This window comes from Myotis nattereri (assembly GCF_964212035.1).
Source record: "Myotis nattereri genome assembly, chromosome: 5".
Classification (NCBI taxonomy): domain Eukaryota; kingdom Metazoa; phylum Chordata; class Mammalia; order Chiroptera; family Vespertilionidae; genus Myotis; species Myotis nattereri.
Window position 1 is genome coordinate 73,689,537 of NC_138080.1, and position 17,704 is coordinate 73,707,240.

At 35.8% G+C, this 17,704-nt stretch overlaps 1 protein-coding gene across 1 annotated transcript in view; it reads left to right on the plus strand.

Annotated features, from left to right (window-relative positions):
* ADAMTS19 (ADAM metallopeptidase with thrombospondin type 1 motif 19) overlaps positions 1 to 17,704 on the plus strand; it is a 210,545-nt gene that overhangs the window by 81,804 nt on the left and 111,037 nt on the right. The window contains exon 8 of the mRNA XM_081092590.1: positions 6,961 to 7,066. Within this exon, the coding sequence (XP_080948716.1) occupies positions 6,961 to 7,066 (106 nt within the window). The remainder of the gene's footprint in view (positions 1 to 6,960; positions 7,067 to 17,704) is intronic.

Below are 17,704 nucleotides of genomic sequence, written 5' to 3' on the forward strand. Positions count from 1 at the left end.
ATTTACTTACCCTGTTTGGTGTTCTTTATCTTCTTCTTCATCTCCATGTTTTAGTCTGGGATTTTTCCTTCTGCTTGAAGAAATTTCTTTCACATTTCTTTATACCAGTATTTTGATATCATGAAGAAGGGTTTCTTTCTCCAATTTACAAAAAGATGCATTTGGATTGTGGTGACCCAGTGAATGTGGATTTGAAGTTCCCTATTTTTATGTTAAAGTGTCTTTATTTCATTATAATTTTTCTCTAGTGTTTATGTCAGTGGCTTTCCTCTCACTGTGGAGCACTTTCTTCACTTGGTTTGTAATTTTTATTTGTGACTCATCTTCAGGGTGAATATTCTGTTTGCTGGGATGATATAGTATGTCATAATCGTGATATTTCATTTGTTTTTTACTGAACTACCAAGGTTTTCTCCAGTGTATGATCAAGTTGTACATTATAGTCATGGCTTAGTATTTGTGTATAGATCTCATTTCCTTACTCACTAATACCCATCCCTGCAGATATTTTGAAACACACCCGTTATTTAATAAGACTGGTATCTTATCTGACACCTAGGTTGTGACATCAGTCACTCATGATCTTAAGACTCCATACTTTGAGTCTTAAGCTTTATTTTTATACTTGGGAATTCTTTTTCTTCAATCTTACTATGCATTAAAATTTTTGTATATTACACAAAAGGATGCTCAGTCTACCATGATGCAGGAACACATGAATAACATTTTAATGTGTATAAAATATTCTGCACTATTTGACTACAGAAATTCACTGTACTGTTTATTAAACTAATGTTTCTTTTTGTTAGAAGTCACATTTCTCTTAATGTTCATAGAAACTGTACTGTTAAGAATGTTATAGATTTGTCAAACATTTAGAAGAAACTGGAAGCCTGTTTTTAAAATATATAACTACATGATAGTAAACTCATAACTTGTATAATTGTACTTTTATATTGCTAGACCATCATCTTGTATTTTAATGGAACAGAGACAGATAATTAACAAACTAGTGAGGCAAGTTATTTTAAAATATGTTTAAAATCCAAATTGAATGTAATCATGTAAATGGTTTTCATATTGTCTGGGCACCATCATTAATAATTCTATATATTCAAATTTAGTGGATGAAATTCTTCAAAATTGTCATTTAAAGGTCCTGCATTGGATCACATCTTACATTAGTCTTTGTTTCAGAAGATTTAATCTATGTAATTCCTTTAACACACTCTTAATCGAGAATGTGCTAAATACAGTGTTGATGCAGAGATGCATTACGTGGCTTGCACCTTTGAAGAACCTAAGCTACTCCTCTCTGGGTGACATCAACTCTCTTAAGCATCTCCTCACCGTTTTTCCTGTTCAGTCTATTGTTCAGGAATCACCCACACCCCCAGTTTCCACTGCCTTTCCCTGGCTGTTCTCTGCCCATTCTGTGATAACAACAAGCTGTTTTCTTTCTTTTTTAAAATATATTTTTATTGATTTCAGAGAGGAAAGGAGAGGGAGAGAGAGATAGAAACATCAATGATGAGAGAGAATAATTAATTGGCTGCCTCCTGCATGCCTCACACTGGGAAGCAAGCCTGCAACGCATGCATGTGCTCTGACCGAGATTTGAACCTCGACCTCCTGGTTCTTGGGTCAACGTTGAGCCACAGTGTCTGGGTCTGTTCTCTTTTCTAAAAGCACTTCGATTTTTCTATATCAGATGTCTCTTTTTATTCTCCCATAATATCCTATGTGCATCTGTATGTCTTGATCACAGTTTAGAGTGAGTACTGTTCTGGCTCATGCTTCTGAAGACACGATTAGCATGTCTTCATCTTTGTACCTTCGGCACCTGTCCCCTATTACATTACTTGTTCCGTTAGGTCTCAAGTGATACTAGAACTCAGAGGTAAATAACTCATACTGTGCAGTTATAGGATACTAGTAAATAACTTACCTAGGACTGTGCTAGGAGAGCAAGGATTTTAAACTCAAGTAGTCTAGCTAGTGGTTAAAAGCAACAGTTCTGGACCTGGATGACTGACTGACTTTTGTTAGGATACATCCATCTGATCACATAAAAACTCTGATTTCCCAATTAGTCCATTATTGTAACATGCACCCTGCATGGTTTTAGGGGTTTGATCATCTTGATCAGGCATATCATAGCATGTCCTAGGATAGTGCACTAGTTTTCAAATGAGAGATCTTGTACACTCCTGCATGACTTGATTAATTTTTAGGTGAGAAATTCAAGGCTATTTTGATTTCCTGTATATTTCCAGGTGTTTTTTTTTATATTTAAAAAGGGTCTGTATTACATCTATCTTTAAATAACAGCTATATTGAATCCTTTCTTCTTCTAACCTCTACCCTTTATTATAATAGGAAACATGTGGGTTTTGGAAAGGGACTGAAAAGCATGGGCTTTTAAACAGAATAATGCAAGTCATTTAAATTAGTCATGGTTACACTCATTCTCCATAATTTTGAAGTCAAAGAAAGTCTTGGTATGCCAAATGTAAGAACAATGAAGTTAAAATTTATCAGTCTTAAAGATTCAGACTTAACAGTCACATAAAAGAAGAATAACGGTAGAGGGTCATTTTTGATTGTTAAATTACACCCTGGTCTCTAAGAGATTTTATTAGTATTCACATTTCATCGACATATTGTCACATTTATATCTTTAATTTTGTCATTAATAAACTATTTATAGATATTTACATAAACGTGAAAAATGGGTAAAGAGGAGGAAAATTACCTATAATCTCTCCACCTAATATAATTTCTATTAGCTAGTTAGCATATTTTTGTAATCTTTTTGTTCTCTTAAAATGTGATGGTATAGTTTTTAATACATAGTTGTAATCATACTTCTATGTCAATATGTACTCATCATTTTTGAATTTATTATTTTATATAAATTCATATTTTATAGTATAAATATATATCTTACATATTATAAATTATAACCTTTATCAGCATAATATTTTACATGGCCACACAATAGTTATTGATTTCCATAACTTGTTGAGGAATCTAGGGCCCCCAGAGAGGTCAGTGTTCATTCTTTCTCTTCTTCTTTATCACAGGCTAATGCCAGGCAGATACCAAAGTTGTAAATCTGTTGCATTCTTCTTCCATTCTTCTTTCTTCCTACTCCTACAAAATCTCTCCTGTCCGCAGATGAAAGCTCTTCATGTGAAGCAGAAGCTGTTGAGTTTTATAATCTTACCCCTCACTGTCACTGAGATTAATCTCACTGATTCTCCCCCATGTCCTATGGATGCTGGCCACCTTTTCCACCTTCCTGAGTTCATTGTGATCATGTTCATGTAATCAGTCCACTTAACACTACTTAATAATTCTTTGGCCCCAATATTGATGATCTCTACTTCTACCCTTCTTTACTCTCGTGGCAATACCTAATTTTGTCATGAAACTTCACCTCTGAAATCCTCAACCTCTAAATCCCACCCTCTTATCACAATCTTCAATACTTTTTTGGAAAGTGTCTGTTCTTTTTCAATGTTCATTGATGTATTCATTCTCCTGACAACTGGATTCTATTCTCCAAATCATCAGGCTCCATTTGACCTTACTTCTTAACTTATCTAGCATAGGGCATACAAGTTCTATTCCTTTTTCCCATTCAGTTTTACTGCCAACTCTTATATCCTTTGATTCTTCCTTTACAACTGATCTATAAAACCTCAACCCAAATTCAATCCAAATATTACTCTTCTCTGTTTCAGCCAATAGGTTGGATATTCACAACTGGATATATTAGTGTTACTCTCTAGGCTCATGCCCTTCACTACTAGGTGAATCATCTTTTTTCTCATAAATTTACATTAAGTTTTCCACTAGCACTTAATCAGCTGTCTTTCCCATTTCTCTCAGTTGTTATTCTAAGCGTTAGTTTCTTTTCCAAAAAATACTATTCAACTCCCATCCACTTTTGACCCATGCATCAGACAATGTCCTCTGTTTTTCACTGAGACATACAAGAATATCATAAAGTAATTTTCTTAACAAGCTATATCTAAGAAAGTCCTACAGCAATCATACTCTATTGTGAAACTGTAAACATTTGTATTCAAGTCAGCAGGAAAAACAAGGAGCTCAATATCATAGATATATTTTACCAGTATGTTGGAAATCCTAGCCAATGTAGTAAAATTACAGAAAAATATTGTGTGTGTGTGTGTGTGTGTGTGTGTACTTTATACTGCACTAGAGGCCTGGTGCACAGATTCGTGCACTAGTGGGGTCCCTCAGCTTGGCCTGTGGGGATCTGGCCCTCCGACATCCCTCGAGTGGTCCTGAATGCGAGAGGGTGCAGGCCAGGCTGAGGGACCCCACTGGTGCACTATTGAGGCTGGGGAGGGACCATAGGAAGGCTCCAGGGCGTGTCTGGCCCATCTCACCCAGTCCTAAACAGCCAGACCCCAGCAGCAAACTAACCTACCGGTTGAAGCATCTGTCCCCTGGTGGTCAGTGCGTGTCATAGTGACTGGTTGAACTGTAGAATGGTTGGACACTTAGCATATTAAGCTTTTATTATATAGGATATGGTGATGATATTTAGTTGTGGCGAAAAAAGTGGTGAAATATATAAGCATCCTAAGGGAAATTTTGTACCAAATTGTGGTTATTGGCATGATGATTAGTTTAGCTTAATTTAGTACGTCTGTAGGAATTTTAAGCTCAAACTACATCTTTAAAAAATTTTTTAAAGCTCATAGGAATTTTAATATTCTATTGATAAGGAGATACTTTATTTTTACCTTCCTTCTCTCCCTCCCTCCTTTCTTTCTTCTTTTCTTCACTTATGACACAAGTTCAATTAGTTCCTAAATCTTCATTTTCCACTTTTTGTTGTATCAATAAATACATGACTTAGCTCTCTTAAAATTCACATTATGTTTAAGAATTTTTAAAGGCTTTTATTTCATTTGTTGTTTAATGGAACTAAATAAAGAATATGTTTTTCTCTTCCTTCTCTTCTCACCTCCCCAACCCCTCTCCATTTATCACTACCTCCATCTTTCCTTCTTACTTTATCTTGATTTAACTCTGGAGTACTTTCAATTGCCTTAAATAAGCAAAATGAACTAGTAGGGCTTATCATCTGTCCATTTATCCATTATCCATCCATCCACCTATACATTCATAAGGAAGTAATTTAATCTATTTGTAGATTTAAAATTTCTATAAAATCTATTTTTACTTATAAATATTTAGAGAAAAAACACATCTATATGTATATTTAATCTCAGTTGTTTCTGTAGTTATATTTTTAAAATAATATGTTTATACTATATCTCATTTAAAGAATATATCTCATTTTCCTGATAGGCTAGTACCAGGCCTTCACATTCTGTATGAAGGTTTTGAATGAGTAGTAGAAGATTTTAAATATATTTTTATTTAATCTCCATTTTCAACCCTCCAGCTATGCCTCTCCTCAAACCTGTGTGCCTCAGATCTTGAGCCTCTGTGGAGTTCTACCTCCCTCATAAACTCCTTCTCTCCTGCCGTTTGGCTGTGGCTTCACTAAATCTATTCATATTCGTCCATGAGTTTTCTATTTTTTTCCCCCCAAAATGGGCAAGTTGATTTATTCTTTTATTTAAATTTAATTATTTCTTACCATTATATTTTAAATTTCTGCAAGGAGGAGAAAACTCACAAGCAGCCAGCTAACCATCTTTAACTAGAGGCAACTCTGCTCTAGATTGTTATCAGATGCAAAATACATGTTGGCTGATAGATCAAATCAAAGCTGGGTTCAAACACTCATTCTGTCATATTTAGTAGTCATGTGATATTTGGGAAATCATTTTGCCTGTTCAGGCCTTTATAATTTTATAATAAGATTAAATGTGTTTTATAAGGATATGAGAATTAGAGAATATACAGTGAATTCAATAAAGCTAGATATTATTTTAATAATTTTTGTTAAATAATTTTGTGAAAATGCAGTAAAATTTACATTTAGAATATTTCAGTTCCTTGTGTTAAATGATATTTATTCAGGGATATATCTGTGTTGGTAAAATAGCACATACATCTTTGAAAAAGAGTTATGATCATCTTTACCGATAATTTAAACCAAAAGATCAAATATCTTGCCAGAGGTTTTATCTTAAATAACATTTCAGTATTATACACTCTTCAGTTGGATCATCTTATTAGCCAAGAAATTTTTGAGGAAACATTATAAATTTTCCAAATATCACAGATAGTTTTTTAAAAATATATATTTTTATTGATTTCAGAGAGGAAGGGGGGGGGAGAGAGAGAGAGAGAGAGAGAGACAGACAGACAGACATCAATGATGAGATAGAATCATTGATCGGCTGCCTCCTGCACGCCCCCTGCTGGTGATGGAGCCTGCAACTCGGGCATGTGCCCTTGACCTGAATGGAACCCAGGACCCTTCAGTCCCCAGGCTGACGCTCTATCCACTGAGCCAAACCGGCTAGGGCCACAGATAGTTTTTGTCATATTAATTAAAATGGTATTCCACAATATTAAATTTCAAAATGTATTAACTCAAAATATAAATATAAGTACAAGAATATCCTATATGTAGTTTATTTTATTTTAGGATATTTCTTTGAGACTAGGTTCTTCACAAGAATTGAAAAATATTTAACATAACCGTTGTTTTTTTGTTTACATTTCTAAGTTTCATTTATCTTAAATTACAATGAAAAGTGGTCATTATAAATGTATTTTTATAGTATGCCTTTTGAGAATTGGATAATTGATTAAATCATCAGTTTATGAGTGACTTATACATATGCATTTCCTCCTAAAATTCCACTTAAAAAGGCTAGATATTATATTTTAATGTTGAAATTTTTTTGTTTCTTCACTTTTTGTTTCTTCTATTAGTACCTAGCATAAGTATTTGCATTTTAATTCTGAAATATCATTAATGTTTGTGTTTTCTAGGTATAGCTTATTTGAGTGGAATGTGTAGTGAAAAGAGGAAATGTATTATCGCTGAAGACAATGGTCTAAATCTTGCATTTACAATTGCTCATGAAATGGGTCACAAGTAAGTAAAAATTCTGGCTATGGTAGCAGATCTTTACAATTTGAGTTATTGAGTTACTTGCATACATTTTTCTTTGTTTTTTTAATGCTCACCTGAGGATACATTTTTATTGACTTTAGGGAGAGAGGAAGGTAGAGAGAGAAACATTGATGTGAGAGTGATACACCAATCGATTGCTTCCTGTATGCACCAACTGGGTATTTAACCCACAACCTGGGTATGTGCTCTGATGGGAAATTGAGCCACCTGGCGAGGGAGCATATATATTTTTTTCTTTGGGCTCAAGCTTTTAAAAAATCAGGAAAACAAGAAGAAGTGGAGAAGACCTTCTAATTTAGAAAGTGTCTTCTGAATATTGTAACCATTCCTGATAGATTGAATAACATTTTATTACATTATTAAAATGCTCATCAGGACAGTAATTACATGGCATATGATTGATTTCACTATACATTTTCAAATGAAATAAACATTGCAATAATCATGGCACTACAAAGCTGTGTATTATTTAAAAATCTAAGTAAAACACTTTGAACAAGTTTAAATACTTTTAGTCTATAATGGTACCCATGTTTATTATTGCCCGACATAGAATAAAGGAATTAATCTTCATGGTTTAAGGATAATGTATTTGAAAGAGAATTAAACTGGATACATAATTAACATGTAACAACATTAACTATGTCTCAGGCAGAATCTAAGCATTTGACATCAATTAGTTCATTTAAAACAAATAAAAAGAAAGCATCTCATTTTACAGGTAATATTAATAATAGCAATAAATAATTATTAATAGTAACACTTATATAGCACTGACTATGTGCCAGGCACATTTCTAGGGGAGTTAATTTACCTTTTCAAAGTTATAAAAACAGTAAGTGTTGGAGGAAGGATTTGAACTCAAGTCATCTAACACAGGCCATACTGTTGTGAATTTCTTTGTTATCTGTTTGCTACTTTTGGGCCCTAAATCACTCACCAGTAAAATGGGGATAACATCTGTGTCATGAGGCCTATGCACATATTTACAGGCAGTATACTCAGTATACAGACTGAAAGTTGATTGTTGGCTTTCCTACACGGTCACAGCATCAGCAGTACAAATGAAAAGTACTTTAATTGGACTCAGATTTAGTGAGGTCCTTTCAGGGAGGTAGGTGATCATTATGGCGGCTTATTTGGTCAAAGACATATTTTGTTTGGCTGATGGTATTTATAAAAGTGAATCAGTTGCCAGCATTAAAAAGTATAAATTTGACATAAAAAAATTGAAATTCCAGACTTGGCAACACTAGACCCACAGTCCCATATGGCAGCCATTCCTTGGAGCTGAGTAGCGTCTGTACCCTGCAGACTGGGCCCATCTTTCCTAGCTCATCGCAGGCTACGGCACTCTCCTATCAGATGTCCGGCTCACTTCATTTTCATTATGTGCCTGGACTATGTAGACAATGGAGTAAAGTTATGTTTGATTGATGTAGGAAAGCTTAGAAGACAACTTATATAGGATATAACAGTGTTTGATTTAAAAAAAAAAACAAACCACCTTTTTAATCAGGTAAATGAAGTATAGGAAAATAATCAAGACATAATTATACAGCTCAGTGAATTATCAAAAATTGAATATACCTGTGTGCTTATAACCTAGTCCAAGACATTATCAATGGTGATCAATTTTTGATGTGACTATTTAAATGTGTAGATATGCTTTGAGTGTTCAGTTGAGTGCTCTAGAATGCAAGTTTGTTATTCAGAAAAGAAAAAAAGGAGATAGACTTTAATATGCAATGCAATAACCTCATTCAGTATTGCATCCCACATATGATAGGATTTAGAATTTTAATTCCAAAACAGTTTTTATAATTTAAAGATATTTTAGTGTAATCGTACCAAGAAAAACCATGTGCATCATTAGAATGTAAATATTGAGAATAATGTTTAAAGGCAAGAAAAAAGTTATCATTAAAAAATTTTAAGACAATAAATGCAAATTAATCATAAATATAATTCTTATAAATTAAAGGCATGTTTCTGAATAATTATAATTTTCACTATTAAGCCATGCATTAACAGCTTGATATACAAGCAATCTGAATACATTTTTATACCACAGATGTTAAGTGATTTTGTCAAGTACCCTGAATAGTAGGTTTACTTTCAAAAGTTATTTTACTTTTAAAAAACAGATATGTAAAATTACTTTATTCACTCGCTGTTGTATTCTTAAATGTATTAAAGGAACCAGCCACAATACATGTTACTTTATTAACATGTAAGGCTTGGTCAAGAACCTACAGCTACTTAAACACAAAACTAAATGATATGATTTAAGGAAAGGCCACTTCAACTTTATGTAGTAGAAACATTGCTTTATGACCAGGAACTCAGGTTGGAATGGCTAAAATGGTAGTAAAATATTATTTTACTTGACTTTTATAGAACTATACCCAAAATCAATAGAGGTGTGCCAAAGGTATGTGTAATGCTTGATGGATTAAGACCAGGACATGTGATATATGTTGAGCTACTTCATTGCTAAAAGTTCTCCTTACTAGGAAGCGGGTATTTGTCTTAAAGTAGAGATTAGTGCTTTTTTAAAATATGTTTTTGTTGATTTTTAGAGAGCGAGGAAGGGAGAGGGATAGAGAGATAGAAACATCAACGAGAGAGCAAGATTGATTGGCTGCCTCCTGAATGCCCCCCACCCCTCCCCCGGGGATCGAGCCAGCAACCCAGGCATGTGCTTTGACTGGGAATTACACCCATGACATCTTGTTTCATGGGTCGGCCCTCAGCCACTGAGCCACACTGGCTGGGCGAGACTAGTGCTTTCTTGATGCTAGATATTAGGAGACAATAGCAGTGAGAATAATGGTTTCGTTATAAAGAAATAAACAGGAGGGAATTCATCTACATAAATTCAATGTAAGACATAATGCACAATGAAAGAAAAATGTGGGTGAAAGCACCGAATTCTAGACCAGCAGGGAGGGTAAAGGGCAAAGGGGGTCAAACATATGGTGATAGAAGATTTGACTTTGGGTGGTCAGCACACAATGCAATATACAGGTCATGTATCATAGAAATGTACATTTGAAACCTGTGTAATCTTATTAACCAACTAGAGGCCAGTTGCATGAAATTCGTGCAAGAGTAGGCCTTCTTCCCCCGGCTGCCGGCACTGGCTTCCCTCTGGCATCCGAGACCTGGGTTTCCTTCCGGGCGCCAGCAGGCACCCGGGACCCAGGCTTCCCTCGCAGCCCCGGCTTTGTCTGGAAGGTCGTCTGGTCTAATTAGCATATTATACTTTTACTAGAGGCCTGGTGCACAAAAATCTGTGCACTCGGGGGGGTCCCTCAGCCCGGCCTGTGCCCTCTCACAGTCTGGGACCCCACGGGAGATAACGACCTGCTGGTAGAGGGCAGGTCCAATCCCTAGGTGCAGCCCCTGGTCGGGCTCAGAGCAGGGCTGATTGGGGAGTGGGGCGCCACCCCCTGTCACACTCAAGGCAGGGTCAATGGGGAGGTTGCGGCGCCACCCCCTGTCATGCACAGAGCAGGGCCGATCAGGGGGTTGGGGCGCCGCCACTGTCACACTCAGGGCAGGGCCGATGGGGAGGTTATAGCTCTACCCCATCACACACAGAGCAGGGCCCGTGGAGGGGGGGTTGGGGCACCGCCACTGTCACACTCAGGGCAAGGCCGATGGGGAGGTTATGGTTCTACCCCGTCACACACACAGGAGGGCCCGTGGGGTGGGGGGGGGTTGGGGCGCCGCACCCTGTCACACAGAGCCGCAGGGCGATCAGGGGGTTAGGGTGCCTTCCCCTGTCACGAACAGAGCAGGGCGGATAGGGAGGTTGTGGCCCCGACCCCTGTCACACACAGAGCTGCAGGGCAATCAGGGGTTTTGGGCGCTGCCACACTGGGGATCCCACCTGTCACACTGATCCCGGTGCTGGGAGGCCTCTCAGCTCCACTGATCCCGGTGCTGGGAGGCATATTACCCTTTTACTATATAGGATAGAGGCCTGGTGCATGGGTGGGGGCCGGCTGGTTTGCCCTGAAGGGTGTCCTGGATCAGGGTGGGGGTCCCCACTGGGGTGCCTGGCCAGTCTGGGTGAGGGGCTGAGGGCTGTTTTCAGGCTGGCGGGTGATTGAAGCTCCCAACTGCTCCTTTTTTTCTTTTTCTTTTTTTTATTCTGGGCCAGCTTTAGCTCTGGCTCCAGCTCTGAGGCCTCTGCTGCTGAAAGCAGGTATCTGGTTTGTTTGGGTTCTATAGTTGAAACACTGTGTCAACTCCAGCTCTGAGATCCTGGCTGGCTGAAAGCAGGTTTCTGGGGTTTTGTTTAGCTTCTATATTTGTAACTATGTTTCAAACTGCAAGCTCAGAGGCCGTCAAGGCAGGCGGGGAACGTTGGTTTCCTCCGTCACTGAAGCAAGCAAGCCTCATGTTAGCTTCAAGCTTCCGGGTTGCTGGCCGACTTCTTGACTGGCAGTTAATTTGCATATCTCGCTCATTAGCCAATGGGAAGGGTAGCGGACGTATGCTAATTACCATGTTTCTCTTTTATTAGATAGGATTATTATAGATGTCACCCCAATAAATTTAATTTAAAAAGTGTTTAAAAAATGGAAAAAAAGAAAGGAGAATGTTAGTATATATATTATATATCCTCTCAAAAAGGAAAAATATATATATATATATATATCCTCTCAAATAGGAAAAGTTTCCATAGATGTTAGATCATTATATCTATGAATCCTGTGTATACACCCACCAAACATATCAATTGAGCTCTTTTGTTTTATTTTTTAAAATACATTTTTATTCATTTCAGAGAAGAAGGGAGCAGGAGAGAGATAGAAACATCAGTGATTGGAGAGAATCATTGATTGGCTGCCTCCTGCTACACAACCCCTGCTGGGGATGGAGCCCACATCCTGGGCATGTGCCTTGACCAGGACTCAAACCACCATCTTCTGGTTTCCTGGTTCAAAAGTGGATGCTCAACCACTGATCCATGCCGGCCAGGCGAGCTCTTTTGATTTAGAAAGATGCCAGTATTGAATATTGAAAAAACAATTTTATCTATCTTCTATCATCTATCTCTCTATGTATCTGACATCTATGTATCTATCTACCTATCTATCTATCTATCTATCATCTATCTATCTATCTATCTATCTATCTATCTATCTACCTACCTACCTACCTACCTACCTTCCTATCTATCTTCTATCATCTATTTTTGAAGAGAAAAAAGATAACTAAATACTTATGGCATTAATCAGAAAATGGGAAAAATGTAGGGATCTTTTAATTAGAGGTGTAATTAAGAGTTAATTCCTTAAGTAAAACTGTTAAATTCTTGGTTTCTTTCTTTTAGGATTTCTTTCTCTTTTTGTCTTTTGTTTTGTTATTATTTCTTCCCCTCTAGTTCCCAAATGGATCAGAAAAATGGATCATATAATTCTGCATCCATAATTTTAAAGTGGCAGAATGATTCCATTTAAACTTGTCAATTCAAGGATACCTTTATAATCACACATGAAATATTTCTAAATTGATTTTTGCCTTGAATTTCATTTCTAGAAATTCCCAGAGCAACACCATATATAGCTGGGAAAATCAATATGGGAAAAATCAATATGAGCCACCAAGGGGTGAGAATTTGAGTTATCAAAGAAAACAAAAAAATCCTTCTTTTACTATTTCAAAGGAATCTTAAATAATGTCAGCAAAAATGTGTCAAATTTTTCTCTTTGGAATTTATCAATTTAAAATACCTTATATGAAGTTATATTAAAAATGTAAGTTAGAATCATAGCTACAGAAGAGAAATAAGTGATTTTTGTGGTTGTTATTAACCCTCACTTGAGAATATTTTCCATTGATTTTCTAGACAAAGTGAAACGGGGAAGGAGAGATAGAGAGAGAAACTTTGATGTGAGAAAGACACGTCGAGTGGTTGCCTCCTGCAAGTAGGGGATTGAGGTGCATGCCCTTGACTGGAATGGAACTGGAGATATTTCAGTCCGTGGTCCAATGCTCTATGCACTGAACCAAACTGGCTAGGGCAGAAATAAATGATTTTTACCAATGTTTTATGTTTCCCTTTCAAAATTATTTTTCTTTTTAAACAATAGGTTTGGGAAGTGATTATTTATCTTGGAACCCAAAATTTCAAGAATGGAATATTTTATTTGGTATTGAGTGTTTTAATACTTATGAAATAGGAATGAGATCTTCATTAATTTACTGTGATAAGGGCTAAAACTTTTTTTATAAATTAAAATATTCATGAATTTGGCAGGGTTTGTTGAGTGCATACATACACACTCACTACATTTTATATATTTTATATGATCTTGATGAGCAGCAATTTGTTGGAGAAAGAAATTTTCCTTTGATTTTAAGCCACAATTTCTTATTAATACATTAATTGCAGTTAGTTGGATTATGGTGTTGGAGGAGAAGATCACCCTGAGGTTCCATGATTTACTAAAGGACTCACAAAATTCAGCAAATCAGTTTAACTCATAATTATGGTTTATTATAGCGAAAAGATGTAGATAAAAATCAGCAAAGGAAAAAGGCACGGGGCAGGGTCCAGGAGACACCTGGCACAAGCTTCTACTTGCCCTTGCCCATTGCACTTATACAGACAGTGCTAACCGCTCCCAACCACAATGTGTGAAAACATGCTCAGAGGATTGCCAACCGGAGAAGCCAACCTGAGCTGGTATCGAGGGTTTTTACTAGAGTTTGGTCATGTAGGCCTGGCTGACCACCCACAAGGCAGGCCTTCAGTCTCCATCTGCTTCAGAGGTCACGTTGGCTCAAGTCCTCCCCTCAAGTGACATTGCTTGTATAAACTAACCACATAAACAAAGATACTCCTACCAGGCAGGATATCCAGAAGCTTAAAGGTTACCTCCCAGGGCCAAGCAAGGACCAGACCTTTCTTTGGAATGTGGAGGTTTTGGACCACCCAAACTCGTGGAGTTAACTCTTTACCGCACATTTACACAATAATTTTGAAGGCTTAAAATATATTTGTTAGGTTGTTAAAGGCTATCTAGCAAAAATAATGTCTCCTGCTATCAGCAGGCATTGCACTAAATACTGGGTGTCCTTACCTAATCCAATCTCATGAAAATCTTGAGCTAAGTATTGTTATTGTCTTTTTACAGATGAGGAAACTGAAGTTAATAGAGATTAATTTTTTAGCATTTCTTGTTTGATATGAAGGACATACTTTTTGATCAAATATATTCTTAAGATTTCCTCTTGGTTAATTTAATCTTGTTTTTTAATGTTTTTGACCAATAGATATTTTTAGTAGTCAAATCCCATATTTTCTTTTATTATTTCTTCTATAGCTTTTTGCAATTAGAAGGGCTTCCTCATTATAAAATTAGGGGAACACATTTTTGTCCAGTTGTTTTATATTTTCTTCTCTCTCCTTTCCTTCTAGCCATTTAACATCTAGAATTTACTATAGTGTATGTAGTGAAGTTCTTGCCATTAAATTTTATTTTCTCAGTAATTGCTCAGTAAATGACCTTGCTATTCAAAATATGGTTGTGATGTGATAAGGAGCTATGCCAGGATACAGATGGTATATTTCCGTAAAATGAGTTCACCTAATGGCAGCCAGGGCACAGACCACACTCTGAGTAACCCTGTCACATAGCACATTAACTCTAAGCCAGTGTTGCATACATAGGAAGTCACATTTGAGTTGCTAAAGAGTAATCTTTTAATGTTGCATGAAAGGTGGTCTGTTCTTGAATCATACATTTCTGTCCTCATATATTTGTGAAGAACTTTTAGACACAAATCCTGGATGCAGTCCATTGCAGATAATAAGTTGTTCTTTTGTACAAATATTTTATAGGTGTTTGAAATTGTTTTGTTATATAAATATATACCACATACATATGTAAGATATATGTGGTATATTTTTCTTTTTTGTTCTCTATATATTATATCTATTATACATATCATATCCTCTTTTCTTTAGGGCCACAAATATTTTAGTCCTTTTTGTGAATTCCAACCAAAAGTAAAATAACCCTTTTAATATTGGGTAAAATTAATTAATTATTCATTTTAATTAATGACCGAAGTTTTCAAATTAAGAAGTTAGAAAAATAACAACAAAAAGCAAAAGGAAGAAATCACAAAGAGTAGGAAACAATAAAAGAAAACTGCAATAAAATTGAAGACCAAAGCTAAAATTAGATCTGTTAAAATGTAAATAAAATTGACAAATATAAGATCGATAAGAAAGTTCACAATTCAACCATATTAGAAATGAGCTTAGGAGGCATAATACAGATGACAAAGATATTGAAAAGATACTAATATACAAAATATTTTCATGGCAACAAATTAAGAACAGGGGATCCCTAGCTGATGCATCATCCCATACACCAAAAGGTAGGGGGTTCAATTCCCTGTCAGGGTACATACCTAAGTTGAGGATTTGATCCCCAGTCAGGGCATGTACAGGAGGCAATTGATCTATGTTTCTTTCTCGCATCAATGTAAATGTTTCTTTCTCTCTCTCTCTCTCTCTCTCTCTCTCTCTCTCTCTCTCTCAAATTAGTTTTAAAAAAGCATATCTTTGGATGAAGAAAATATAACAACAAATTAAATAAAAAATTCAACAAATTAAATAAGAAAATCTGAGAACATAAAGCTCTATGATTAAAGAAATTGAATCAGCACTTTCCCAAAGAAAACACCGGATTTAGACATAGGAATCGGTTTAGAGATAAATAATACTGATATTATCTAATTTTTCTAGAAAATGACAGAAAATTCCCCAACTCATTATTTGAGGCTAGTATTAATGTAATATAGAAATTAGAAAAGGACAATTATGAGAAGGAAAATTACAGCAGTTTTTATCTGAAAATGATACAGAAATGTCAAGAAGACCTTTTTCAAATAAAATAGCAATGTGTTAATAAACAAAGGTAATACAAGGGACCAGAGTTGCCTTTTATATCAGGATAACAAAAGTCACATATTTATTATTTTAAAATCTTAATCCCCACACTAAAAGATTAAAGGTAAAAACTACACCATCTCAGTAGATACAGAAAAAGTCCAATAAAATAAAATTTACTCATATTTACCAAAGTTAATGGGGAACATCATTCTTAATGGTGAAATATTAGAAATTGCTTTTACAAAGTTAAGAAAAAAAACAAGGGTCTCACTATATCTGCTTCTGTTATGTATTGGGGGTCCAAAGAAATATAGCATGATAGAAAAAATAAAAAGTGTAGGATGAGAGTGGAAGACAAAGGTATTTTAATTTGCAAATGATATGATTGCCTACATAAAAACATGATAGAATGTACAAGTAAAGTATGGAATTAATTGATGAGTTTAGTAAGATTATTGGATAGAAGATAAATATACAAAAATCAAATGTCAGAACAAAAATCCAAAATATCACTTTAAAAAAGGATATTATTTACTCTAGTAAATAGAAAACACAAAGTACTTAGGAATAAATCCAACAAAATATAGGAAACTCTATTCCCCTATTGAAATGCATTAAATTTTCCCTGGCTGGTATGGCTCAGTTGATTGAGCATGATCCCATACACTGAAAGGTCATGGGTTCGATTCCTGGTCAGGGCATCTACCTAGGTTTCAGGCTCAGCCCTGGTACAGGCACCTCATTGATGTTTCTCTCTCTCTCTCTCTCTCTCTCTCTCTCTCTCTCTCTCTCTCTTTCTCTCCTTCCTCCCTCTTCCTCTCCTTTCCTCTCTAAAATCAATAAAAGTATATTTTTAAAAAACTTAAAAAATGACTTGAGGTTCCTGGAAACCTGAGGTTCCTGGAAATTGCAATAAATATACCATCACAGCTTTTCTTATGGAAGTTGGCAAAGTATTTCCAAAATTTATATATAGATGCAAATTGCCCCCAAATAGCCAAAATATTATTGGAAAAGGAATAGATGAAGATGGAGGCAAAGACAGAGGAAGACGGGGAGGAGAATCATCTGTGAATCTTGGACTATTATGGAGATCAAGGACTATTATGAAACTATGGTGGTTAAGACATTTCGACATTTATGCAGATAGAGAGAGTTAGAGCAAAAGAATAAAATGCAGAGTGTGAATAGGGTTAGTGTTATATATGGAAACCTGAGGGCTAACCGTGGTGCCATTGCAGACCAGTAGAGGTAGTTGACTATTCAGATATATGTGATGGTGCACCTGGTTCTCCACATGTATAAAAATGAAATTAAATACTTTCTTCATATCATTCCTAAAAATCAACTTCAGGTAAAATAAAGAGTGATAAATCACAGTTAACACTTTTAAGAGAAAACATCTGAGACTATCTTTAGGACTTCAGGGTTGAAATGATTTCTAAAACAGCCCACTTTTTGTGTTTTAGAAGACAGAGGAATGAGATCTGATAGAGAAGTCTGACATGGATCTCAGGATTGGTCTTGTCCAAATTTCTTATTTATGTGATGTTTCCTTTAATACTTAAGTTATACTAGATTGCATAACACACACATAGACACATACATCTATAGTATGTATAAACACATCATAACATTTGTTTTTATGAAAATATTTCATATTTTTATAATGA